We start from the raw sequence: 27,583 nt of genomic DNA, 5'->3' as shown, positions 1-27,583 counted from the left end.
ACCGCACTCGACGCGTCGCCTAGTGCGTGGGGGTGAGGTCGCTGAGGCGACCGAGAAGGCGGCGCTCCGTTCCCCACAGACTCGAGCACGCCCCCTGACCCTGACCCCCGAGCGGCATGAGATTGGGAGGGAAACTTGAGCAGACCCCTGACCCCGACCTTCGCTCTTGTTGTAGCGGTGCTCTCCATTCCTATTCGAGTGAAAAAGAGGTAGGAGATGATAAGAGAGAGGGGGTATTTTGGACTATTTTAATGGATGGGCTCACTGAGTAACGGTGAAAACTTAAAAGATGAGAATGGAGTGGTTTGGAAGGCAAAAAAAAAAAGAAAAAAGTATCATGGCATAGAGGTCCGCTCTAATTTTTTAACGATCTTTCATAATAGCGTGTAGGAAAAAGGCACATTTTTTTTTTCCACAAAACGCACCTCCCGTTTTTTTTTTTCCGTGCCCAACCTCTACAAAGGACGGAAATAAATTCTAACCCGTTGTAAAAAAAAAACCCTTCCACCGAAAGCGAAATATCCCATCAATTCCGATGACGCCGTCGCAAAACCCCTGCAAGCGCCGCCATCCAACTCCACCTCCACCCTCGGCGGCCTCACCCGCCGCGCCCGTGGCGCTCTCGCTGCCGGGCTTCGTCGCCGACCGCGCCGAGGCCGCGGTGCGCGTGGAGCGCCTCCTGCGGTACCAGTTCTGCGACCGCGCCCTTCTCGAGGAGGCGCTAACCCACCAATCCTTCTCGGATGGCGCGTTCTCTTACCAGCGGCTCGAGTTCGTCGGGGATGCCGCTCTTGGCCTAGCCTTCTCCAACTTCCTCTACCTCACCAACCCCACCCTTGGGCCCGGGGCGCTCTCCACGCTCCGTGCCGCCAACATCTCTACTGAGAAGCTCGCGCGCGTCGCCGTCCGGCACGACCTCTACCCGCTTCTCCGGAGAAAGTGCGCCCGCCTCGACTTACTAGTAAGCATATCTGTCATGGACTCCCTCAGAACTGTTTTTAATTTCTGGGCGTTTTGGAATCTCCTAAGGTCAATTTGGTGTTTGTGCGGCTGGCTTGGCTTTGGGGACGAGTCTTGTCGGCCTTGTTTTGTTCAAAGAAAATTCAAGATTTTTCGACCCATCGAATTTTTTTACGCATGCATGTAGTATTAAATATAAACGAAAATAAAAACTAATTGCACAAAAATAAAAACTAATTGCACGGCTCTAATTTACGAGACGAATGTTTTGAGCTTAGTTAGTCTATGATTGGACAATAATTGCCAAATACAAACGAAAGTGCTATAGTAGCCAAAATCAAAAAAATTCTCCATCTAAACAAGCCCTTAGTTTCACCCAAAAACCAAAAACTTTTCAAGATTTCTCATCACATCGAGTGTCACATGCATGAAGCATTAAATATAGATAAAAACAATAATTAATTGTACAGTTTGCCTGTAATTTGCGAGACGAATCTTTTGAGCATAGTTAGTCCATAATTACACAATAATTATTATTAAATACAAACGAAAGTGCTACAGTACCAATATTTTTTTTCATCCCAACAACTAAACAAGGCCTAACTTAAGTTAGGGGAAGTTCCTCAGCGGTACATAGGTGGTAACAGTGTCTTGTGATACTCTGCCTCAGAATCAGGCACCTCCAGTAGCAAGAGGATCTCCAACAGGACCCTAACCAGAGTCCATATTCTACATATTCTATATTTTTGGTTCCAAGAAGAAAATGCCCCCAAATTTCCCCCCTTCTGCCTATCTCCCAGCCAGGTGCGCAGGGAGCTCCCTAATTTTGGCCGTGAAATATTTTGCTGAGTACAGCAGCTCACTAGTGCACATTTTTTTCCTGACTCTCTCCCACGCCGCCACCCTATCCCCGTCCTCCGGCACGCCTCCCCAGCGAGGACCATTCAATGCGGATCCTCTCCTCCCATCGAGACACTCAACCCCGCTGTGGCTCCCCTCCATGTGCTATTGATTGGATATTCCCATGCTGTCTCTAGTGATCCTCTCGATTGGAGTGGTGGTGGATGCCAGTGTATATCAGAATGGATTGAGGGCCTTGATTTGAGGGTCCTGTTGGAATACATGTAAAAAAAAGACAGACTCTTAAGAGTTAGGAGAGGCTTCAAATAAAAATAGGGGGCCTTGATTTGAGGGCTTCCGTTGGAGGTGCTTTAAGAGTTTGGTGCTGGTGTTCGCTTGGCTGAAAGTACTTTTCACTAATTTGTTATGAGAGAAAAATACGGCGGAATGACTTGCAGATTTGGTAGATAAGTTCAAGCGAACAGGGATCGTCTCATACCTCTCACATGTATGATATTTTTTATTAGTATATTTTCTCACCTCGAGTGATAGAGGAGTTATATCTCATTTATTGGACGTGCAAAGGCCTTTTCTCCTCACGCTAGCTTAAATTTTTTTTGGCCTCTCTCCCCTCTATGTGGTACTTAATATAAAATTAGAGCTGACCATTAGAGATGTCCTAATAACTGTAGTCCCTGTTGTAAAAGTCTACTGTACTTTTAGTTGTTTGCTTAGATGCTCGGAACTTACACTTCCACATTGTCTGGCAGTGAAAAAAATGGGATACCCTGAGGGTAATGTAGCAGAGAGCAGTGGCAGATCTAGCATTTCTCCAAGACTAGGGCCAAAAATAAAGTAGAGAAAGTTCCTATAGTGGTTCATGCATCGACAAATATTATAGTAAAGGAAAAATTTGCGATTGATACAATAATGGAACTCCATGTTTTTTCTTGATAAACATAAGATGTATATGAAATTTTGGTTGGTATGGACCTAATACTATAGCAAAATAAACTCCCCTGAGGCATCAACACTAATAGTTGGATGCATTTCCACAATTGGTTTCGAAAACCCATGACTAGCATTACTTGCTCTGGTCCTATTGTTTCTTGTTCAGGATCAGCAATAATCTCTTCTAGAAGTTCATGTTCAGAACCTTCTTGCTTGGCATTAGCACTGCTAGCTTCAATTTCTGATGATTACTCATGAGGTTGGTTCTGTTTTGATTATGTGACATGAGTAAATTTGATGCCAATTTCCTATCCATGATTAGAATCTTCAAAGTTTGTGATTTATTTCTGTATAAAATTGGGCACAAATTTAATTGTCATTCAACTTCCGATCAAATTGAAATGAACCTTTTCTAGATGGGAAATTAGAGAGAAGAGAAAACGTCAAATTGCATATTCGCTAGTTGAGGCCTGGCTCTAGCTGGACCTTCGGAGATTGGAGCCTAGAGAGGATCTGCTAATTGGGGCACAGCATGCAGCTGCTGTCGCTTGATGTGCCACACTCGGCGCAACTGTCATCGCCTGGGGGCATGACGTGTCCCGCAAGCTTCAATGCAGCTTCCGTCATGCCTTGGGAAGGGGTGAGTCGCAAGGTAGCATGGTGTTGAGTACTACTGGGGCAACAAGGAGAGCTGATGATGGGACTCCGGCAGGCCACAGATGGCCATGTAGCGAACGACGTCGGCCATCAGCAGCTAGGTGGAGAAGCAAGCATGCGAGTGATAGAAAGTAAATGTGAGTTTGTGACTCACAAGACGCCTATCTAGGCGTGTATGTTGTGCTATTGCGTGCCCTCTGTTCTAGTTGGCTGACTTGGGCCTCACACCAAAATTAAGAGAGGAAGTACATGGTGTAATTAGCCCACTAGGGCCATCGCCCTACTGGCCAATCCTGGATCCGCCCCTAGCACAGGTGTTTCTATAGAACTCCAAACTAATGGTGTTATGTGGCGGTTGGGATTGAGAGAAGAGAGTTGAGGGGAGCACCAGCGGCTAACGTGCTACAGTAACCGCGGGTACTGTTCATGGGCTAGGGCTGCGAGGGCACGAGAGGGCCAGCCGCGGGGCCTTTGCCCACGGCTGGGCAAGAGGGAAGGGTTTTCCTTCTTAATTCTTGCTTGATTAGATTGATACATCTCCTCTCCTTGTATACAGAGGTTCACTTGACTTACAAGCAAGACTTACTTGACCCCTAAGCAAGCGACCCTTATCTCTAATTAACTTTGACACTAATGGGCTATGGCACCAGCCTAGGCCCAATAGGTCCCTTACGTACTCTAACACTACACCCCACCTAGACATGCAGCTCGTCCTCGAGCTGCAACCTAACCAACTTATAATGATGACTCGACTCGACACAAACCTAACACTTAAAAATAAGCCTTTTACATCTCGGCTTGTTTTACTATTCTCAACCTGAAATGGACTGGGACACTTTATTTGTGACTCCTGCATGTAAGGTGGACACCATCTGCACGCTGGACCTGCACGTGTATAGCCACCTGGATCCCATGGACACCGTCTGGACAAAAGGGCTGCATGAGTGTGGCCCCCCAGGAAGTGGTCGCCACAGCGACCAGTGAAGACCCCCTCGTGGTGGCCGATAGCGGAATGTGGAAATGCTACGCAGTGCCCTCCCGCCGGTGACCCCATGCCTTTTCCCCGCTGCATGGCTGCTGGTCTGCATCGTAGAGAGGAGAGTGGAGGGCTTTCGATGGAGAACGACAAGGAGGGGAGTGCCTCTCCTACCGCCGTTCGCCACCTGCGTGGCAAATAGCATGCCCACCGCCCATGGGGGCAACCACAAGCCAAAGATCCCCGACGCAGTGGACAAGATCAAGGTCCTCCACGCGGTGAAGAGCAACTTGGAGGAGCTGCAAAGGGGTGTAGGGTTGAATCAGCTGCAGATCGCGCATCACCCGCACCCGCTGATGAGCCAGGAGGCCGTGCGCAGCAACCTGCAGACGCACCACCGCCGACTCCTAGTGGGTAAGCATCTTCCCCGTCGGCTCCGTCACGATGTCTGTCGGCTGCTCGATCTGTTGCGACTTCTCGCCCTTGTCCTGGATCTGCTGGACGCCGATGCCCCTATAGAAGATCCCATCGATGAATGGGTGCTGGAGGTGCGACATCCGTAGCTGATGGATGGGAACTGGGGCGGTTGCCTGCATGACTTGGAACAGTGGCGCCGTAGGGTGCACGCCTAGGAACGGCAGCACCGTTGGCTGCATGTCCTGGAATGGCAGCACCGTTGGCTGCATGTCCTAGAACGGCAGCAGCGTCGTGCCATAGCCTGGCATCCTGTACGGGTAGGCAGCGGCAGCCGCCGTGGCTGTACAGAGCAAAGGCGGCGCCGACAAAGCCTGTTGGAAAGACGGCGGTGGCGGTGGTGGCAGGGGTTGTTGGAATTGTGGTGCATGAGGCCCGACGAGGAAGACCCGGATCTCGGCCACCACCTGACCGATGCCGGACACCATGTGGCCGAGGTCGAAGACGGCCGCCGTCGGCTGTTCGGGCGTCATGGGCACCAACAAAGAAGGCGCAGACGCAAATGGAGATGGTGCGGGTGCACTGGACTGCACCAGTGCTGTCGTGGTCAATGGTGGGAGGGTTGCCGGCAGCTGGGACGTGGGCGGCGGCATGGTGGTGGTGGTGGGCGGCTAGGAAAAGGTGGGTTGAGTACCAGACATCATACCTAGGATCTCTGATACCAGATGTTATGTGGCGGTTGGGATTGAGAGAAGAGAGCTGAGGGGAGCATTGGCGGCTGCCATGCTACAGTACCCACGGCGCTACAGTAGCCACGGGTACTGTTCACGGGCTAGGGCTGCGAGGGCATGAGAGGGCCAGCCGCGGGGCCTTTGCCCACGACCGGGCAAGAGGGAAGGGTTTTCCTTCTTAATTCTTGCTTGATTAGATTGATACATCTCTCCTTATATAGAGAGGTTTACTTGACTTACAAGCAAGCCTTACTAGACTCCTAAGCAAGCGACCCATATCTCTAATTAACCCTAACACTAATGGGCTATAGCACGAGCCCAGGCCCAATAGGTCCCTTACGCACTCTAACAAATGGTTTCAACTGTTAAATATATACCAAAAACATATGTTTTGAAAATTAATCTAAAAAAGCTGATGGTCTCCCATTGAGTAGCCTAACCCAATTTTTCCCTTCAAAGAGCTGTTAGTTTTTGGCTCTTAGAGCATCTCCAAGAGTTCCCAACATTCCCCAAAACCATGAAGTTTTTCAACTCGCCAAAATTATTAGGTGGAATAAATAAGACCATCTCCAACAGTTTTCAATAATTCATTCCTAAAATATAAAAGACAATTTTACATGAGGAATCCTATAGTATTTCTAAATTATCCTAACCAGTTTTATATATTCTCTCTATTGTGCATTTGCATCATGAACCCTTTCCTAATTTTTTTTTCTTTCCCACTCCCTTCCACCTTTAGGTTGGCCGATGGATAGGCGCATGGGAGACATGTGGATATATCTGCGCGATTGGGCTATTTTTCCAAGCGCAGAAAGATTGGGAGTTGGGATTGGAAACTATTGGAGATGGGTGTTTTCCATTCTTGCCAAAAATTCTAGATTGGGAGGCTTTATTGGGAACTCTTGGAGATGCTTTTACTGATTGTAAAAAAAAGGTCACTATATGTTGTTGAATGACACAAATGTTGCTTTTAAGTTTGATCGTGTGAATATAGGAAAGTTGAAGTACTGTCCGGCTTGGGACATGTATAGAAAAGTTGAAGTAGTGGGCTCAAGCCATATGCTTTCATTATTACCTATCATCTGCTGTGCACCAAGCAAATGTCATTATTTTAAAAGTGCAGAAGTATATAGTAAGTTTCTAACGAATTTTAATACATATATCCACATTTACTGTTTTTATCTGCCAAAACTTCCTGGCTCGACCTGCTGTTTTCTACGTGAAATGTGGACAGTTGACCTTTGTTTCTGACCTCTTAAACGTACACAACTGTTTTTAACATGCATTAGAACTGTGTGGCACTGTATGTAGAAATAAGAATGAGTCCAGATAGAACAAAATAGATTAAATCAAACATACGCTTCTTAACAATACACTGAAATTTATTTTTTTTAAGTTCCCATCTTTTTGAAGCTTTGTGATCCTTTTTTTTTCTTAGCAAAAGCAAATTATCTATAAGCTTTGTACATTGTTCAGTTCTGACTCAAGTTCATAATAAACACACTGTTTTTTATTAAATGTCATGTATCTCATCTTGACTTGATATTTTCTTTGTACCCAATGTTTTGATGATTGTGTTTTTCCTGGCCATACCATATGCAGGTAGGCCAGTTTATTGAGTCAGTGAAACAAGAAGTAATGCATGACCTTGCCACTGCACCCTATGGTGGTAGTGTGGTTAAAGCTCCCAAGGTGCTTGCGGATATTGTTGAGGCCATCGCTGCTGCTGTCTACGTTGATTGCAAATTTGACCTTGAGAAGCTTTGGAAGGTTTTTTGTTCAGTAGTTATGCTTATTACTCATCCCATTAATAAACATATGCCATTTTGGACATTAATGCAGACTCTGAGAAACAACTTTGACTAATACTCCCTCCATTCCAATAAGACGTTTTGGCTTTTCTAGATGCATTGATTTTACTATGTATCTAGACATAAATGTATATCTAGAAGCATAAAAAAATCTATGTATCTAGAAATACCAAAATGTTGTATAATTTGGAATGGAGGGAGTAATAGATTGGTAAAAACTACAGCATAGAGTGCCTTTTCATTGTTTAGTAAAGCTATGATAAAGATACATTTGAAATGAAGATGATAAAACTATATATTCTCTGACATACCTATTGCAAAGCCACACTTGTGATCAGTTCTTGGTCTAATCAATAGACTCTAAACAACCATGCTCACTAGCCAAGGACCATTCTGTTCTTTAACCACCATTTGCTATACACATCAGTGTATGACCTCCTATCTAACATGGAGAAGATGGAGTAGAGGAGGCCTTGAATGTTAGTCCTCAGTGGCTCAGTGTGTTACTTGGCAAGTAATCACTTTTCCCATGTGGCATTACAGCCATTTAAAATGACCATATGCCCCTTACAAGCTTGTCTCTTGTTGGTTAGAGCCCCTTCACTGGAACAGGAAATTGTTAAAAGTGTAATTTTGCAACACATATGTCCTGAAAATTGGTTCAAAAGTGTCGTTTGTTCAAATTTTACATAATCCACACAAAAATATGTTCCTAAATATTTATAATTTCTAATGAAAACTTATTCTTATATTACTTCCACGTGTCTTGTATGAAATCTTTTACCTACAGTCACGGTCAGAATTTTATCAGTGCAATCTTAATATATGTACTGTATGATTATGTTTCTATTATATGGTTCAGGTTACAAGGTGGCTCTTTGAGCCAGTTATCACAGCAGAAACAGTAGATGAGCAACCTGTTACTACATTGCATGAGTTATGCCAGAAACATGGCAAAGTTGCACAGTTCGAGACATGGCAGAAGGGTGGGATGACCATGGTAAATGTATTTGTTGGTGGGGAGATGGTTGGACTTGGCTCCTCGGAGCAGAAGGTAATTGCTAAGCTCAATGCTGCACGGGATGCATTGGGCAAGCTTATCGGTGGCGCAAAGCAGCAAGTGTTGATCAATGGCATTGCCAATGGATTGGTTGATGAGATTGTAGAGCTCAGGGAGTGTAAACAGAAACTTACTGAGCAGTGCATCGGAAAGCATTGGCCAAAACCTATCTTTAAGTAAGGTTCTTAACTCATGTCAATTTGTTGATACGAATCAATAATGCACTGGTTTCTCAGTTTTTGACCCTCCATTGCGAGCTTCATGAGTTTATTATGTTTGGTGAGTGCATGATATGCATGTTCCTTTTCCAAACTCAAATAATATTAGATTGCAGATGTTATGGCGGCTAGGGCGCAGTAAGTAGGGAGGGGGAACGACCGGCCGAGACCTGGACTCCTGGCGGTGTTCTGGGCGTGTGAAGGGGAACAGGGAGGAGCGGCAACAGCGTGACGAGGAATAGGGCGCCTAGGGGAGATGTGATCTCAATCCTAGGTTAAACCTTTTTCATCATGGAATGTTTGGGCCTTATAGGCAAATCTCAACAAATGTAACAAACTCGTAAAATCACTCTTATCCATCTAATAACTCACAGGAATAGATGAAGCTAACTCGACCAATTAAGACCGGCTCCCAGAGTTGTGGTGACCGCGCTCTGGGTGATGGCATGCTCCCTTGGTGATCGTCCCCTAGCCACTGATGCGTTCCCGACGGTGGTACTGCCGGCCCACCATAACATCTCTTCCCCCTCTGGAAACAGCTCGTCCTCGAGCTGAAACGAGGGATGGGCTGTACCGAATGCGTCGACAGGTTCCTAGGTTGCTTCCGCCGCCGGTGTACCAACCCACTGCACCAAAATGTGCCGGGAGCCGCAACGCAGACTAGAACGGAGGAAGTGCTCTGGCTGCTGAAGAGGGCGCCCATGCTGCAGCGGAGGTAGCGCCGGAGTAGTGGCCAGGGGGGGGGGTGCCAATGAAGGGCTTGAGAACGTCGACGTGGAAGACATCGTGAATGTGGGCATTCTCCGGCAGTTGTAGATGATAGGCCACTGTCCTGAGCAGCTCCATCACCTGATAGGGCCCAACATATTTGGGTCCAAGCTTCTTTTGGGCACCTGGCACAAGGGACTGGGTCGTGCGGTGAAGCAGGCGGAGCTAGACCTAGTCCCCAACGCCGAACTCTAGGGCACAATGATGAGCATCGTAATGCTTGCGTGCATACTGCTGCGCCTGCAGCAGCCGGTCATGGACTTCAACGAGGAGCTCGTCGTGGCGGGTGAGGAGATCGTCAATGGTCTCTGTTTGAGCAGAGCCCTGCTCATATGGTAGTAGTGACGGAGGAGGCTGACCATAGACCACCTGGAACAGCGTCATGCAGAGCGTGGAGTGGAACGAGGAATAGTAGCGAAACTCCGCCCACGGCAACTAATCAAGCCAGTCGTGGGGTCGATCGCCGGTGATCGCTTTGTTCACTGCTTCCTACTAGCCGTCGGTTTGGGGATGGAAGGCGGAGCTCATGCATAGCTGGACCTTGGCTAGCCGGAACAAGTCCCGCTACACGTGGCCTGTGAACACGGGATTGCGGTCGCTGACGATTGACTTCGGAAAGCTGTGGAGCCAGACGATGTCGGAGAAGAACGCGCGACCAATGGAGGCCGCCCTGTACGGGTGCCGTAGCAGTATGAAATGAGCGTACTTTGAGAACCTATCAACCACATTGAGCAGCATGCTTTTGACGTGTACCTTCAGAAGCGCCTCGATGAAGTCCATCAAGATGTTGGCCCACACCCGCGATGGCACTGGCAATGGCTGGAGGAGACCGGTAGGGTGTAGCGCCTCGGTCTTGTTGCACTGGCAGGTGGAGCAAGCCCGGACGTAGCCATGGACGACCCGCCGATCATGCACGACGTAGAAATCAGCATGGATGCGCTGTAGTGTGTTCTGGATGCCCTCATGCCCCACCGTGTGGGCGAGCTCAAGTATGTTGGGCAGCAGCGGCAATGCCGAGGGCACGGACACGCGTCCTTGGTGCAAGATGAGGCTGTCCTGGACACGTCACGCCTTGCCATGGGCTCACATCGCTGCTGCGTCACGCAAGGCGCTCAGATCTAGGGATGCAGCCATCTCCCGGTGTAGCTCCTCGAAGAGCTGAAAGGATGGGCTGGAGAGCGCAGCGAGCGCTGTGGGCACCAGACCGTGAGCTGCGTCATCCAGGCAGCGAGCAGCGCCCTCAGCGCAGCCCAGGGTCTTACCATCGTGGCGGGACAGTGCGTCGGCGACTGTGTTCAGCCGACCCAGCCGACATTCAACCCTGAAATCAAAGCCAAATAATTTGCTAATCCAGTGATGTTGGGGTAACGTGGAGAGTCGCTGGTCCAGCATAAATTTGAGCACATAATGGTCGGTGCGCACGACGAAGGCACGGCCCCACAAGTACGGCCGCCAGTGGCGCATGGGTTGAACTAAGCCGATAAGTTCATGATCATAGGCGGGCCACCTTCATTTGCCGCGCCGCAAAGGGCCTGCTGAAGAACGCCAACGGCCCTTCTTCTTGGTGTAGAACGGCGCCGAAGCTGGACCCCAAGCATCACAGTCGACGATGAATTCCTTGGTAAAATCGGGGAGGTGGAGCACCGGCGCTGCCTGTTAGTCGCTGGATCCTTGCTCTAGGTGTGAGCAGGATCCTTACTCTTATCGAGAGGATAGCACACAGAGTTGAGACCATTTTCTGGGTTTATTTCTCACAAATGCTATGCCAACCTGAGGGGTTTGGGATACATATTTATAGGGCTGCTAACCAGCCAACATATGCGAAGATGCTAGTCTAAGATGCTGTCCTACATATGCTAATTGCTGTCCTAAAAGCAGTCAAGGATGCTGTGACACAAGGACCATGTGCTGCGTACTGCAGCCCACAACCACTAGACTTATCCATCACTCTCCCCCTAAGTTTTGTGTGGCTCCTTGTGAGGTATATGAGCCATCCGGATCCTGGCGCGAAGTTGCTGGAACTTGATTCGCCCAAGGGACTTGGTCAGGAAGTCGGCGAGCTGGTCTTGGGTGTTGATGTAGTTGGCCCGAACGCTCCCTTCCTCCAGGCAGCTCCTGATGAAGTGGTACCTCACCCAGATGTGCTTGCTGCGCTCATGGAAGACTGGATTCTTAGCCAAGGCCAAGGCGGACTTGTTGTCCACCCTGAGCTCCACTGCCTCTGCGTCTCTGCCAAGGAGATCGCCAAGCAGCCAAGCCAGCCACAAAGCCTGAGTAGAAGCGGTAGTGGCTGCGATGTACTCTGCCTCGCAGCTGGATAGAGCCACCACCTGCTGCTTAACCGACTGCCAGCTGATCGGACACTTGCTGAGGAAGAAGAGCGTCCTGCTGGTGCTCTTGCTTGTGTCGATGTCGCCGGCGTGGTCACTGTCACTGTACTCGATGAAATGTGCCGCACCGGGGCACCTCGGGTAGTGCAAACCGTAGTCGGAGGTACCTGCGACGTAGCGCAGGATCCTCTTCACGGCCTGCTGGTGCTTCGTCGTCGGTCGCTGCATGAACCGGTTGACGTAGCCGACAGCGAACGCCAAGTCCGGTCACGTGTGGACAAGGTAGCGAAGGCTGCCCACAATGCGCCGGTACTGCGTCATGTCCACCTCTTCCTTCGTACTCTCCCGACTCAGGCTCAGCCTCTCCTCCATAGGAGTGTGGGTTGGGTTGCAGCCGGTGAGATCGCCCAACTCCACAATGCGCTTGGCGTAGGCTGTCTGGCGGGGAGAGGTGCCAGAGCTGTCCTGGTGGACCTCGATCCGCAGGTAGAAGGAGAGAGGGCCCAAGTCGCTCATCTGGAAGGTCGCCCTCATCTTCTCCTTGAACTCCTCGATCTCCACCTCCTTGGTGCCGGTGATCACAAGATCATCGACGTAGACACCCAACAGCAGGGCCTTTCGTTCACTGCCCTGCCGGTAGATGGCGCCTCGTGCGGGCTTTGCTCGAAGCCCATCCCCTTCAGCGTGGAATCCAGTTTGGCATTCCACGCACTCGGTGCCTGTCGCAAGCCATTGAGGGCCTTGTGCAGACGAAGCACCTTGCCTTCCTTGCCGGGAATCACAAATCCTGGCGGCTGGTGCACGTAGACCTCCTTCAAGTCGCTGTTAAGGAACGCCGACATGACATCCATGTGATGGACACGCCAGCCCTCCTGGGCAGCTAGCGCAAGAAGTCGCACGGACTCCATCCGTGCTACGGGGGCGAAGGCGTCGTCGAAGTAGACCCCCTCCTGCTGCACGAAGCCTCGTGCCACCAAGCGAGCCTTGTGCTTGATGATGGCACCGGCTTCATCCCTCTTCAGGTTGAACACCCACTTAAGGGTGATCGCGCGGTGACCACAGATCAGCGAGCTCCCAAGTGCGGTTCTGCTCGACTGCGTCCATCTCCTGCTGCATCGCGGCACGCCATGCCATGTCTCCCTCCGCCTCAGTGAAGGAGCGAGGCTCAGCGTCCTTGTGTGCCAGGTGCAGCTCCGCCTCGAAGTCGTGTACCACTAACCTAGGGACAGGTTGGTTACCGAGGATGTTGTCCATGGTGTGGTAGCGTAGAGGCTCGTCGTCGTGGTAGACGTCGACGCGGTCCTCGTCGCCGGACAGCGGAGTGGCGAACTCCACCAAACGCTGACGGGCCAAAGCTGCTGGTGCTGACCTTGGAAATGCCGGCGTCGGTGCAGGAGAGTGGGGAGCCAGTGCAGGAGTGCGTGGTGTAGCCGGTGGTGTTGGACTCGCTGGTGGTGAAGGCGGTGGTGGGCTCGCCGAAGCTGATGGCGAGCAGGGCGAGCTCGGTGAGGACGAGCTGCTAGCTCCCCCGGCTCCCTCCAGGTGGACGTAGTCGATGATGAAGTCCCTGAGGGTTGAGGCCGAGCCGTTGTCCACTGCCTTGTCCCAAGTCTAGCCTCGCCCTTCGTCGAACACAACGTCTCGGGAGATGCGGACGCGCTGTGTCGCAGGGTCGAGGATGCGGTGGGCCTTGACGCCCTCCGCGTAGCCGATGAACACTCCTGGTGTGCTCCGGTCGTCGAGCTTGCCGACGTGAGTGAGCTCCTTGGCGAACTGCAGACAACCGAAGATGCGGAGGTGGCTCACCACCGGCTTGCGCCTGTGCCAGGCCTCCTACGGCGTCATGTTGTCGAGGGCCTTGGTGGGCGAGCGGTTGAGGAGATTGACGGCGGTCATCACCCCCTCTCCCCAGTAGATCGCTGGCATCCCTCTCTGCTTGAGGAGGGCGCGGGTGGTGGCGACCACCGTCTCGTTACGGCGCTCGACGACGCCGTTCTGCTGTGGGGTGTACGGCGCTGTGAAGTGGCGCTGGATCCCCTCGTCGGCACAGTGCGCCGCGAACTCGGCCACTGTGAACTCGCCGCCGTTGTCTGTGCGCAGCACCCGAAGCTTGCGGCCACACTCCTTATCCGCAGCAGCTTGGTGGTGCTTGATGGCGTTCGCGGCTGCCCCCTTGGTGTCGAGGACAGCCCACATGTAGTGGGACGCGTCGTCGATGAGGAGGAAGTAGCGTCATCCTCTAGGTGTAGCCGGTGTCACGAGGCCGCAAAGGTTGCCGTGCACGAGCTCCAGCTTCTCTTTGGCGCGGAAGCTTGCTTGGCGGGGAAAGGGCAGCCGTCGCTGGTTGGTGAGGACGCAGGTGTCGCAGAACTGCTCCACGTGGTCGATGCACGGCATGCCCTGCACCATCTCCTTGTTGCCGAGCTGCTTCAGGGCCTCGAAGTTGAGGTGCCCAAAGCACTCGTGCCACCACCAGGCTTCATCGTCCCGCCGAGCTGCAAGACAAAAGGGTTGCGCCACCTGTACGTGAAGAATGTAGAGGCGGTTGCTCCCCCTGTTCACCTTGGCGAGAAGTCGGTGACGAGGATCCCAAATGTGAAGCACGCCGTCAAAAGGGTTGCGCCACCTGTACGTGAAGAATGTAGAGGCGGTTGCTCCCCCTGTTCACCTTGGCGAGAAGTCGGTGACGAGGATCCCAAATGTGAAGCACGCCGTCCTTGATCTCCACACACGAGCCATTCTCATCCAGCTGTCCCAAGCTGATGCTGGAGTTCCTCAGCGCGGGGATGTAATAGTCGCCGGTGAGCAGCCGATGCTCGCCGTTCTTGGCGACGAAGATGATAGAGCCGGCGCCCTTGATCTCTACGGCGGAGGTGTCTCCGAACTTGACGGAGCCTCGAACGTCGGAGTCGAGCTCGGAGAAGAACTCCCGCCGGCCTGTCATGTGGTGGGTGGCGCCGGTGTCGAGGCACCACCCATCGATCCTGTTGCCGCCGCCGGACCCGCTGCTGAGCAGGGCGTGTGCCTTGGGCTCGTCGAGGTGGAGAAGAGCCGCTGTAGCCGGTGCTGCTGGGGGTGGCTTGGTGCTAGCATGTGTCATGAACAGAGCTGGCTGCTCCTCCGCCTGCGATGTGGGCCTAGGCGCGTCGTGGCTGCCTGCAGTCCTTAGCCCAATGGCCAGCACGACCACAGTTGTGGCAGCAGTCATCTTGTGTCGGCTTGGGTTTTTCGGCGGCGCTGCCCTGGGCACCTCCGCCGGCGCGCCCTTGCGCCCCGGCCTGGGCGCCTTTGCGTGACTTGCCGCGCTTGCCATGCTTGCGCCCGGCTGCTGCAAAAGAAGGCTCCCCCTTCTTCTTGTCACCTTGCCTGGCAGCCCACTGCTCCCGAGTGAGAAGGAGCTTGGGCCCTGAGGAGGGTTGTGGCTCATCACTGTCGACGACCTTGAGGCGACCTATCGCCTCCTCGATCGACATCGTGGAGAGGTCCAGCAGAGACTCGATTGAGCGAGCCATCTGCCTGTACTTCTCGGGGACATAGCGGAAGAGCTTCTCGACAGCTCTCCCCTCGTTGTAGGTGTCGTCGCCAACCTGCACCACTTTCTGCAGCAAAGTGTTAAGACAGAGAGCAAAATCATCAACGTCCTCACCTGGCTTGAAGGCTAGGTTCTCCCACTCATTGCGGAGTTGCTGCAATGTGGACTTGTGGGCGCGATCGCTGCCGATGCGTGCTGCAGCAATGGCGTCCCAAGCTTCCTTGGCAGTCCGCTTGCTGGTAAGCGAGAACTGCATCTCGGTTGGGACTGCACCGATGAGGGCATTCAGTGCCTGTCGATCCTGGTCGTAGTCGACGTCGCCGTACCGGACTGCCTCCCACGTGCAGCACCTGAAGTCTCACCTTCGTCACCGCAGCCCACTCAAGATAGTTGGTCTTGGTGAGGGTAGGCCACCCACCACCAGGGCCAACGTCCCTGGCAACAACCTGGTACCCGTGGTAGCCACGGTGACAGTCCGAGGAGAGAGCCACACGGCCTGCGAAGGCCATGCTCTCCCTCGACCCGTCCACCGCCGTTGCCATGCGCGCCTCCTCTAGGAGCGCCGCCGGCTCCATCACGTTACCGGTCCGGGGAGAGAGAGCCACGTGGCCTGCGAAGGCCTTGCTCTTCCTCGACCCGTCCACCGCCGTTGCCATGCGCGCCTCCTCCAGGAGCGCCGCCGGCGCCTCCGCGCCTGTCTGGACTGCGGCCACGCTCGTGGGCGTGCACAGCTGCCCACTGCGCTGCTCGCCGGCGCGCTGCATCCCTCTCCAGCAGCTCTAGGTCCGGGTCAGCACTGTCATCAGCAGCGATGGAGCTGCTGTGACTGCTGCACAGGTCCTCAACCTCGGCTGCCGCTGCACGCGCTGCATCTGCAGCTGCTGCTGCCTCCACCTCCGCTCTGGCTGCTGCCAGCTCTGCTTGGGCCAGCCTTGACGCCCTCGCTGCTGCTGCAGCGGTCGCTGCCACTGCTCGTCTGCGCTCCTCTGCTGCAGCGAGGTCGGCCTCGTGCCGACGCCGCGCGCTCGAGGTGCCCGAGTGCTGAGACTGTCCTTCTGCGGCCATGGCGCGCTGCTGCGCGGAGAGCAGAGGCAGCCGGAACAGCTGCTGTGAGGCAGGGAGCTCGATTGGAGAAGGAATTGAAGGAAATGCTTAGGCTACATGATAGTACAGCTCTGATACCACTTGTTAGTCACTGGATCCTTGCTCTAGGTGTGAGCAGGATCCTTACTCTCATCGAGAGGATAGCACACAGAGTAGAGGCAATTTTTTAGGTTTATTTCTCACACAATGCTATGCCAATCTGAGGTGTTGAGGATACATATTTATAGGGCTGCTAACCAGCCAGCATATGCCAAGATGCTAGTCTAAGATGCTGTCCTACAGATGCTAACTGCTGTCCTAAAAGCAGTCAAGGATGCTGTCCTACAGATGCTAACTGCTGTCCTAAAAGCAGTCAAGGATGCTGTGACACAAGGACCATGTGCTGCGTACTGCAGCCCACAACCACCAGCCAACATAGAGACTTATCCATCACAGCCTTCAGCGCCGCGAAAGCCGCGGTGGCCGCCTCGGTCCACTTGCACCCCTCCTTGAGCAGCAACATCAGCGGGAGGAATAGGGCGAAAGCTGTGGTGGCCGCGCAGTATGTCGAGAAAAGCCTGGAGGTGTGCAAGTGCTCGGTCCATGACCACGTGACAAGGAATAGGGAGGTCACCATTTGCTACCGTGACGAGGAATAGGGTGCCTGGGCGCCTAGGGGAGATGTGATCTCAGTCCCAGGCTAAACCTTTTTCATTAAGGAATGTTTGGGCCTTATAGGCAAATCTCAACAAATGTAACAAACTCCTAAAATCACTCTTACCCATCTAATAACTCACAGGAATAGATAAAGCTAACTCAACAGACTAAGACCGGCTCCTAGAGCCGTGGTGATCATCCCCTAGCCACTGGTGCGTTCCCGATGGTGGTACTGCCGGCCCACCATAACAGCAGATTAAATATTGTAGCAGATTATAAAGATTCTAGTCTTATCAGTCTTGTTAATTATTTGATTTCTTTATTCTGAACCTTGTATTCAAATTTTGCCATAGTACCTCTAAAACAAAATGGTCATATCATGCACATACATCTCAGATGGAAACACCCAATGTTTAAAAATCATATAGTGAAACCTAGTCGCCATGGGACTGACCAGACGATTAGCCACGATTAGTCGTGGACCAGGCCTATTAGTCGATCCTAGTCGTCCTATATATCAGGATATATACCTATACTATATATATATCTATATATACTATATAAATACCTATATATACTATATAAATATTACATAGTAAAGCAAGCATTCAGACTACATTATTGTTTAGCTGGTGACTGACTTGTGAGAGTTGTTTTTTGCACTGTCCAGAACTCCATATTCCTGTCCCAAACTCCATTTCTTTGCTGACTTGCTGCTGGAATACCAAAGAAGACCATAATTAGCAACACTGCTGTAGTATTGAAGTGGAGCAGCTCAAGAGCAGCACTGCAGCATTAGCAAATAACTAGCATTTAACAGACCATAACAGCCACACAGCCAGCATATTACATAATCAAACTAGTTCAGTACTTCAGTACATACTACATAGGCTGATAAGCAGCCTGCTAGCCACCTAAATAAGTTCAAGTGACACAAACATTGACATTCAGTAGTCCAACACAAGTAGGCAACTAGCCATCTAATTAAGCAAATCATCATTCAAACGGAAGCCTCCATTGAGAGCGAATAGGTCTCAGGATTGATTGATGTATTGCATTGGGCCTCATAGGCTGATTATATAGGATACATAGGACTTAACACCCCATGTGGGTGGACAATGTGGTACTATTCCTATTTACTATAACATTGAGCAGCCAAGCCAAATAGGCTTGGGTGCCAGGCCCATGGCCAGCCCATAGGGCGCCTATTCTAACATGCCCCCACAGTCAAATCGTCAGCCACTCTGCACGTTTAGACTGGACCTAACTCTGTGAATACTGAAGAAGGCAGCCCTTTGGTGAAGATATCTGCATATTGTGAAGAGGTGTGGACATGCAGAACACGAAGATCACCAATGGCGACTCGCTCCCGAACCAAGTGAAGATCGATCTCAATGTGCTTGGTTCACTGATGCTGAATTGGGTTGGAGGTCATGTAGACAACACTAATGTTGTCACAATACACCAGTGTGGCGTGCCGGAGAGGGGCATGCAACTCGAGAAGAAGCTGGCGCAGCCAGGTAGCCTCTGCAACTCCATTGGCCACCGCGCGATACTCGGCTTCAGCACTAGATCTTGATACCGTGTTCTGGCGCTTGGAGGACCAGGAGACAAGATTGTTGCCAAGGAACACGACATAGCCCGAGGTGGACTTGTGAGTGTCTGGACAACCAGCCCAATCAGCATCGTTGTAGACGACAAGATCTGTCGAAGTAGATGGTCGAAGCATGAGACCAAGGTGAAGAGTGCCTCGAACATAGCGAAGAATCCGCTTCAGGGCAGCAAGGTGAGGCTCCCGAGGATCGTGCATATGAAGGCAGACTTGCTGAACAACATACACAATGTTTGGGCGGGTGAAGGTCAAGTACTGAAGAGCTCCAGCAAGACTGCGGAAGTCTGTAGCATCAGACACAGGGGCCCCCTCAGCTGCACTGCTGCAGCAACCTTAGGATTGGTGTCAACTGGAGTAGAGCATGGCTTGCACTTAGCCATTCCAGCGCAATCTAAACTATCCAGCATGTACTGTCGCTATGAGAGTAGAAGTCCATCACCACTTTGCTAAACATGCATGCCGAGGAAGTGATGTAGTTCACCAAGGTCTTTCATGGCGAATTCTCGCTGTAGTGCTGAGATGATCCGCCGGAGAAGATCGGTCGATGAAGCTGTGAGGACAATGTCATCAACATATAGCAACAGATAGGCTATGTTTGATCCACGCTGGTAGACAAAGAGCGAGGTGTCTGACTTGGCTTCAACAAACCCAATAGATAGCAAGTAACTGGCCATCCGGCTGTACCAAGCAAGAGGAGCCTACTTCAGGCCATAGAGCGATTTCTTCAAGAGGCAGACGAAATCCGGATGAGCTGGATCTTTGAACCCGGATGGCTGTTGGCAATACACCGTCTCACTGAGATTGCCATGAAGAAAGGCGTTCTTCACGTTAAGTTGATGAATAGGCCAGCGGCGAGAGAGCGCCAAGGAGAGCACCGTGCGGATAGTAGCGGGCTTCACCACCGGACTGAAGGTCTCATCAAAGTCCACACCAGGTCACTGGGTGAAACCACGGAGGACCCAACGTGCCTTGTACCGCTCGAGGGAGCCATCAGACTAGGTTGTGCTTGAAGATCCACTTCCCTGTGACAACATTGGGCCGAGGCGGACGGGGCACAAGATCCTAGGTGTGGTTCTGGAGGAGAGCACTGTGTTCTTCCATAGCTGCTTGCCAAATAGGGTCAGCAAGAGCGCTTCGGAAGGTCTTCGGCACCGGAGAGAGGCACAACATGGTAGGCGGCGGGCATTCAGAAGCCGCTCTTTGAACTGCCCATGGAGTGCTGGTTGGCCACCGGTGGAACAGGAACCACGCCCTTGGGCAGCGGAGCGGCTTCCGTAGGAGCCGGTGAAGGAGCAGCGGGGACGGCTAGTGCAGGAGCAGTCGGGGCGGCCGGTGCAGGAGCAGCCGGTGGTGGTCGCGGTCGACGCGAGTAGTGGTACGTGAAGTCGCGAGCCGGGCGAAGAGGTGGAAACCCCGATGGAGGCCTGCGGGGCGCCTGAGGAGACGTGGGGGAGCCCGTGGATGGCGCAGAGGAAGGCGAGCCGGCGCGCGACGCGGCGGGACGTACGGCAGGCGTGGAGAGGCGTCGCTGTGTGCGCCAGTCAGCTCTGTGGCCGCGCGTGGCGCGTGGGAGTCCCCGATGGTCGCAACGCAGGGGGATGTAGAGCGCGGGCATTGGAGGATCATCAGCATCTTCTGGAAGCTCCAGGGGCGCCCCAGGCACGGCCGCAGAGGGACTGACAGGGGCACTGGTGGTGTCGGAGGCACTGGATGGAGTTCCTGCAGGCAAAAACTTGTGCAACGGTCCAATAGGAGCGGGTACGACATCATAGTGTCATCAGCAAGGAACTCGAGGTCTGCAGGAGTACTAGGACCACGGTGCTCAGCAAAAGGTAAGGCCATTTCATCAAAGATGACGTGCCGGGAGATGATGATGACTCTAGATGATAGGTCAAGGCAGCGGTACCCTTTGTGGTGAGCGGAATAGCCTAGAAAAACGCATTGGACAGACCTGGGGGCAAGTTTATGAGGAGCAATGGCGGACGTGTTGGGATAACATTTGCAACCGAAGACTCATAGATGATCATATGTGGGTGGCTTGTCGAACAGGGCAAGGTGAGGCGTGGAGAACTCTAGAGTCTTGGTGGGCAATATGTTGAGAAGAAAATATGTTGAGAAGAACAGTCGCCGTGGAAAGGGCCTCCACCTAGTAGGAGGGAGGCATGGATGCTTGAAAGAGCAGGGAGCGAACAACATTATTGATAGAGCGAATAATGCGTTCAGCTTTACCGTTTTGAGGCGAGGTGTAAGGGCAGGATATGCGAAGGTGAATGCCCTGGGTAAGGAAGAATTGCCGGGTGCTAGAGTTGTCAAACTCTCTCCCATTGTCGCACTGGACAGCTTTGATGCGGGCGCCAAATTGAGTGGAGGCGTGGGCGATGAAGTGAGCAAGCTTGCTGAAAGTGTCAGATTTAACTCGTAATGGAAAGGTTCACAAATAATGAGTGCAATCATCAAGTATGACCAAATAGTATTTATAACCTTTAATGCTAACAACCGGAGATGTCCATAAATCACAATGAATGAGATCAAACTTGCTAGATGCACGAGAGGTGGACACATGAAGGGGCAAACGAACATGGCGCCCTAGTTGACAAGCGTGACAAATCTGAATAGTCCTGAATAGGAAATGAAACACTAGACGCGAGCTTTGACATGGTCTCATGACCGGGGTGCCCAAGAAGCCGATGCCACAGTGGAGAGGAGCCCTGAGCGGCGAAGGAGAGTGTTGGTGGAAGGCAAAGAGGATATAGCGGCCCGGAGCTATTACACCTGACGATCTCTTTCCGAGTTGGAAGAACCTTCACAGAACAACCAGCGGGGTCAAACTCAACAAGAGCAATTATTATCAGTAGTAAATTGGCGAAGAGAGATAAGATTCTTAATAATTTGTGGTGACACTAGGACATTATTAAGATGTAAAGTAGGTGATAACTCTGTGGAGCCAGTGACAGTAACAGGAATAAGTGAGCCATTACCGACAACAATAGATGAAGGGTTAGGGTACCGTGGGAATAGAACATGTGAAAGTGAAGAAGGCTGAGATGTCATATGTGAAGTAGCACCTGTGTCGAAGTACCACTCGTTGCTCGAAGGAGGGGACAGTGAGGTCGTGCTGAATGCCGCGGCGAGCTCTGTCGGATCTCAGGAGGGGAGGCCGGTCATAGGGTTGTAAAACCCCAGAGCGACCCATGGTCCAGCACCAGTGGGAGCACATCTGGATGGTGCCGGACTAAGGATTGTAGAAGCTGGGCCAAGGGCGCCCTCCGACAGTCTGCTGCTGCTGTCCAGTAGCCTGCTATTGCTGCGTCGTGCCACCAGGAGGTTTGGAGCCCTGTCCTGAAGAGCTGTTGTTGCCGTGGCCTTTGTCGCCACCGCCACGCTTGCTATTACGGTTGTTGGGAGCCTTGGAGCTCCCACCAGCGCCCCCGGAGCCTGGACCAGAGGACGCAGGGGCCAGGGTGGTGGTGGCGGAGGCGGCGAGTGCAGCGGCTGGAGCTTCCTTGCGATTCTCCATGGTGAGTTCCTCGAAGACGAGATCCTCACGCGCCTCCGAGAAGGTGGGGAAGGGTTTGGCCCGACGAAGGAGCGTCCCGACGTGGCTGAAGCGCTCGTTGAGGCCGTGGATGACGTTGAGGACGAGGGTGTGGTCGGAGATGACCTCGCCGAGGGCCGTGAGATCATCGGCCATCTTCTTCAGCTTGTGGCAGTATGCGGTGATGGAGAGGTCACCCTGGACGAAGTTGCAAAACCGTGTCTCCAGCTGAATGGAGCGGGCCTCCCGATTGCCGAGGAACTGCGACTCGACGGCGAGCCAGGCGTGCCGGGCAGTGGAGCCCCGGGCGGAGATGATCTCGCCTAGATCATCGGTGAGCGTGGCGATGATCCAGGACTTGACAACGCAGTCCATCTGAGCCCAATCAGGAGAGATCGGGTCCGGGGGATCCTCGCGGACATGGTCCTGAAGCAAAAACTTGTCGAGGATGAGCAGAAATTGATCGCACCAACGGCTGAAATTACTGGAATCGATGTCGAGGATGGTGGTGATGTGGTTCCGGATGTTGCTGGCGCAACGGCCTGAGAGTGGAGTTGGAGGAGAGCCACAGCTTCGTGGTGAAGCATGGCTGCGCGCAGATCAGGCACCGGCGCACCTCCAGATGGCGCACCAGAAGACTCCGGCACGATGGCGACAGCAGCAGCCGCGCGCTCCTTGGCAGCCCGTGCCAGGGCATCGCTGGCGCGCTGTGCAGCGGCGTCACGCTTCGCGGCTGTGGCCTTGGCTTCGTCTTCGGCAGCGCGTGCCAGAGCAGCATCGCGAGCCTCCTGGCGGCATTGGCATGCTGAGCAGCGGCGGCGGCCGCGTTGGCCTTCTCCTGGGCGAGGCGCTGGGCAACTGCATCAGCCTGGACAGCAGCCCCAGCAGAGAAGGCATCGGCGACATCCGACTGAGAGGTTGGTGGAGTGGATGCCATGGCTGGGCTGGCAGCGCGGGTAGGGCAGCGTAGAAAAAGGATCAAAAGGCGGCTGATACCATGAGAGTGAATAGGTCTCAGGATTGATTGATGTATTGCATCGGGCCACATAGGCTGATTATATAGGATAAATAGGACTAACACCCCATGTGGGTAGATAATGTGGTACTATTCCTATTTACTACTCCCTCCGTCCCAAATTATAAGTCATTCCAAAAATCTTGGAGAGTCAAAGTTTTTCAAGTTTACCAAATTTATATAGCAAAATAATAACATTTTTAGTACCAACCAAGTATCATTAGATTCTTTGTTGGTTATATTTTCATAGTGTACCTATTTTATGACATATATCTTTATATTTCTCTTTATATTTTTGGTTAAACTTGAAAATGCTTTGACTTTCCAAGATTCTTGGAATGACTTATAATTTGGAACGGAGGGAGTATAATATTGAGCAGCCAAGCCAAATAGGCTTGGGTGCCAGGCCCATGGCCAGCCCGGCAGCCCATAGGGCGCCTATTCTAACATCCATGTCCATCTCCAGTTGCAGTTGGTGCAGATCCATCAGCAGTATTATGAATAGATTCTGAATCATCCTCCATTGCTGTTGCTGAATCAGATTCTCCAAGCTGATCTTGGTCTTCATCATCATCTTCATCAATATCTTGAGCCAGTCTTCCTTGGATGCTTCCTGTTCCTAGCATAAGTATGCCTCGCAGGGGCAGCAACAGCAGCACGAGCAGCAGCAGCAGCCCTAGGCAAGTTGTGTCCTTATAGACCCTGAGTTGCACCAATGGCATTATCCACATTAGCCCAAGTCATAGCATTACCACCATCTTCATGAACTGGTTCACAATTTTCATCAACCTATTCATTTTCCCAATGAATTCTTCAAGCAAGAGTGGATTGCATTTGAACCCAGCTCCCATTTTTTTTTTTTTTTTACAAAAAAATCTGTTTTCCATCTTCTGGTTGTAGTTGACAATATACCCTTATTTAACCTTTGGTGCTAACGGATTTCTTTTTTTTGTATGGACCTACACAAAATACAATGTAGAATCCCGTACCATGCAAGGAATATTGCTACCAAACTCCAATTACTTAGCAGTAGTACTTACATGAGAAAATCCACTCCAATTACGCTCGCATCCAGATGCAGCGCAAGAAAGGCTAACGATTCTTTTTCGCTAAACATTGGAGCTCAGATGTCTGGCCACCATATGCACCCCACCAAAGAACTGTAATTTGCAATCCAAACATACAATTCCATTATTAGTTCATTGCTTTGAGAAAAAGGGAAGGAAATAGTTATACAGAACTTACTAGGATTTTTTTCTATCTCTATCTCTTATTTTTCCTTGCTTTGAGAAGGATTCGCCTTCAGCCCTCTCATAGTCATTGGCTTGCTTATCTTGTTCTGTCCCCCATCATCTCTCACCATCTTCCACATAACTTCATTAGACATGATTCTCAGCCTTGTTGCTTGTCTCCTATCTTTTTCCCTTATGGCAAAGTACTTGCTTGGATTCAAGAATAGGGCTGCCCCATACAGCTTTTGCTCTATTTGGTTTTCTCATTTCTTGTCAGTATTTTAGTACCTCTTTAAGTAAACTTGTTTTGTCTTTCAAAGAATCCTTGATTGTGGTCTTTGCAGCATCAATGGCTGCCATAATCCCAGGAGCTGCTGGTGTCTCATCTCCATCTGCTATCCTTAGAGCAACAAGAAGTGGCTGTGAAGCTCTTAGGCAATATTCCAATTTATTCCAAAATGGCACTAAAAAGACAATGTTCTCAACTTGTCGGCCTTCTTGAAAGGTACATGCTGCTAGGATGCCATTCATCACTAGCAATTAAATTCCTCAATCCATTCCTATGCTTATGCATGCTTGCCAATGTGAGAAATGAAAGTAGCAAAGCGAGTTACAGCTGGCTTCACAAGATCTCCACCTATCTTATCTCTCATTAGATCAAGAAGTAAGAACCCTCCCGTTAGGTCAAGAATAAGAGCTTCATGAGTTTATTATGTTTGGTGAGTGCATGATATGCATGTGCATTTTCCAGACTCAAATGATATTAGATTGCAGATTAAATATTGTAGCAGATTATAAAGATTCTAGTCTTATCAGTCTTGATAATTATTTGATCACTTTATTCTGATCCTTGTATTCAAATTTTGCCGTAGTACCTTTCTAACCAAACATGGTCATACCATGCACATGCATCTCAGGTGGAAACACCACAATTGGAAATCTTGTGACTTAATTAAAAAAATAGTACCTAGATGTTTTGATTTGGTTTGAAATTTGGCACACCCATAGGTGAGACTGTTATAAATCTATGCAGAATTTAAATTTCAAAGTTGATCTAGTTAAATAGATGAAAAAATGACAAATTTCATGTGCTATGCAATGGAGGATTGCATACAAACATGAAATTTGTCATTTTTGTATGTATTGAAGTGACTGAATTTAAACTTAAAATTTGACGTGTATGATATCATTACATCATCTAGAGCTATGCCTAATTATTTTTTTCCAAAGCTTCTAGCTATGCTTTCTGATGAGCTTGCAAAATTTTTAATGTTTGTGGTATTTTCTTTATACAACCATGTTGAACAAACCATCATTTTTATGGGATCATGCAAATGCCTCATGTGGATTTGAGTGACAAATCACTATGATTCATGGTGTATGTGGTGTCACCTAGGTGACGACGTGTGCTACTTGTCCTGGTGTTGGGGTCGCCACAACGTGCTTATGTATATGTGATTGGCTTAGATTGTTGGTGGTTGGAAGCATGGGTTGTATGGGAAGGAGGCTGGAGGGTGAGGATGACGGCGGCCCTTGGATGCTGCTGCTATGGAGGCCGTCTGCAGGGCAGCGGTGACAGCAGGGGCGCAGGGGCTTGTGGCAGGGAGAAAGGGAGGCGCCAGGGGCTGGGAGGCAGAGAGAATAGGAGGATAAATCCTCTATTTTCTTGTTCATTCTGATGAGTACATGGCTTCTATATTCTCCCAAGAAATCTATTTGTGAGTCATTATAGATTTGGAATCTCCCTCTCCTAACAAACTCAATTTTCCTAAACTGATTTTATTTTAGTCCTGTTCCTTTTCCTAATCCTTGTTGGATCCAGACCCCTCGGTAGGGGAGGGAGTCGGGCGGCCCTGGGCCTCACTGGGCCCTCGTCCTTTAGCCATGAATCGGTGACATTACTCTTCCCATTTTCTGCTAGTGCATCCACCCGCTGAGCCATTGTCCATGCTCCCACTACAACTGTAGGGGATGTTAGATTATATTTGGTAGTTAGGGATATTGTAATCTTGTGTTTATACTGTCCGAGAGTTCAATAAGATGCATCCATGTATTTATATTTGTTATACACAATCCTTTCTGCTTTCATATATTATTTTATATGGTTATCATCTACATGTTTGTATGGATTCCCAATCCTTCCTGCTTTCATATATTATTTTTGTGTGATTGTCATCTACATGTTAGTGAGCTGGTAACTATCATATTTTTTTCAGGTTAGAAAAAGAAGGTGGCCCTGCACATGAAAGGAACTTTGTGTGTTCTGTTCAGGTAGATACCAAAACTGGCACCTTTGTAACCATTGGTGATCCTATGTCAAGAGTGAAGGATGCAGAGAATTCGGCTGCACAGAAGATGGTCGAACTATTGTTGAAATTGTGAGATATGTTCATGTACATGGCTAGATCTTTTGTATACCACTTTCAGAAACAATTTGTTCGGGTATACCTATTATGGTAGCTTTGTCAAACTGTGGATCATGTCAGCTACTTAAAACCGTTTATACTTTGAGCATTCTCAAACCATGTCCTTTTACAATGCATAATTCGCAAAACTGTTTTATGTTAATATATATAAGAATGTTATTGTGGAATATTTTGTGGATTTGATGTTTGAATCATTTCAAATAAGAGAGATCTAATTAGTCTGAGAAAACCGGCATTAGACCAAAGGTAAAAAATCCTCTTCTTTTGTTGTAAGAAACAATTTTTGGCGTGCTAGTGTTCTGCATCGTGTGTTAGAGCCATTTGGTTCCACCGACGTTGCAACGGGACATACGAGCTAGTTATTTTTTATAGGATATATATTTAAATGAGCTTGATTCAACCTTTCGAAGACCCAAAGTAAATGTTAGCTCATTAAAGATCAATCAAGAAAGATTAAGGGTTGGTCCACACGCGTCGCGAATAGGTTCGGGCAGCTAGAAGGGTTTTGTACTCAAAGCGTACGGACAAGGTTCAAACTTGGGCAGTTCTCAAAAAATTTTTGCAAAAATTCCAGATTCTCTGTCACATCAAATCTTGCGGCCCATATATGGAGCATTAAATCTAAATAAAAATAATAACCAACTACACGATTTGCTTGTAATTTGCGAAATGAATCATTTGAGCCTAGCTTATCAGCCGAATCTGCCAGAGTGCTTTTCTCTCATAATAAATCAGCTAACAGTACTTAAATGAGCGGCACAACAAAGACAGCAGC

The 27,583-nt window shown here is 50.4% G+C and overlaps 1 protein-coding gene across 6 annotated transcripts; it reads left to right on the top strand.

Moving 5' to 3' along the window:
• Nucleotides 496-26,977, top strand: LOC8061288 (ribonuclease 3-like protein 2). Of its 6 annotated transcripts, XR_002447549.1 has the most exons (6): nt 496-961; nt 6,269-6,463; nt 7,132-7,299; nt 8,203-8,576; nt 24,727-24,887; nt 26,599-26,735. XR_002447549.1 is itself a non-coding variant. In XM_021447495.1 (5 exons), the coding sequence occupies exons 1-5, from the start codon at nt 536-538 to the stop codon at nt 26,762-26,764; spliced, it is 1,329 nt and encodes a 442-aa protein (XP_021303170.1). In that variant the 5' UTR covers nt 496-535; the 3' UTR covers nt 26,765-26,977. The 6 variants fall into 6 exon arrangements, 5 of the variants coding, with proteins under 5 accessions (XP_021303170.1, XP_002440883.1, XP_021303171.1 ...); XM_021447495.1 differs by lacking the exon at nt 24,727-24,887 and having other exon boundaries at nt 26,599-26,977; XM_021447498.1 differs by lacking the exons at nt 496-961; nt 24,727-24,887 and adding an exon at nt 2,981-3,010 and having other exon boundaries at nt 26,599-26,977.

Source organism: Sorghum bicolor, chromosome 9, assembly GCF_000003195.3.
Source record: "Sorghum bicolor cultivar BTx623 chromosome 9, Sorghum_bicolor_NCBIv3, whole genome shotgun sequence".
NCBI classification, from domain to species: Eukaryota; Viridiplantae; Streptophyta; class Magnoliopsida; order Poales; family Poaceae; genus Sorghum; species Sorghum bicolor.
Note: the sequence above shows the minus strand (reverse complement) of the source record. Positions and strands in the feature narration are given on the sequence as shown.

What these genes read in the sequence shown, in the direction of transcription:
- LOC8061288 (XM_021447495.1), top strand. Translation starts at nt 536, where the DNA reads ATGACGCCGTCGCAAAACCCCTGCAAGCGCCGCCATCCAACTCCACCT. An exon ending in GCGCCCGCCTCGACTTACTA is followed by an intron (nt 962 to 6,268) that starts GTAAGCATATCT and finishes TTCCACCTTTAG; the next exon opens with GTTGGCCGATGGATAGGCGC. An exon ending in TTACTGATTGTAAAAAAAAG is followed by an intron (nt 6,464 to 7,131) that starts GTCACTATATGT and finishes TACCATATGCAG; the next exon opens with GTAGGCCAGTTTATTGAGTC.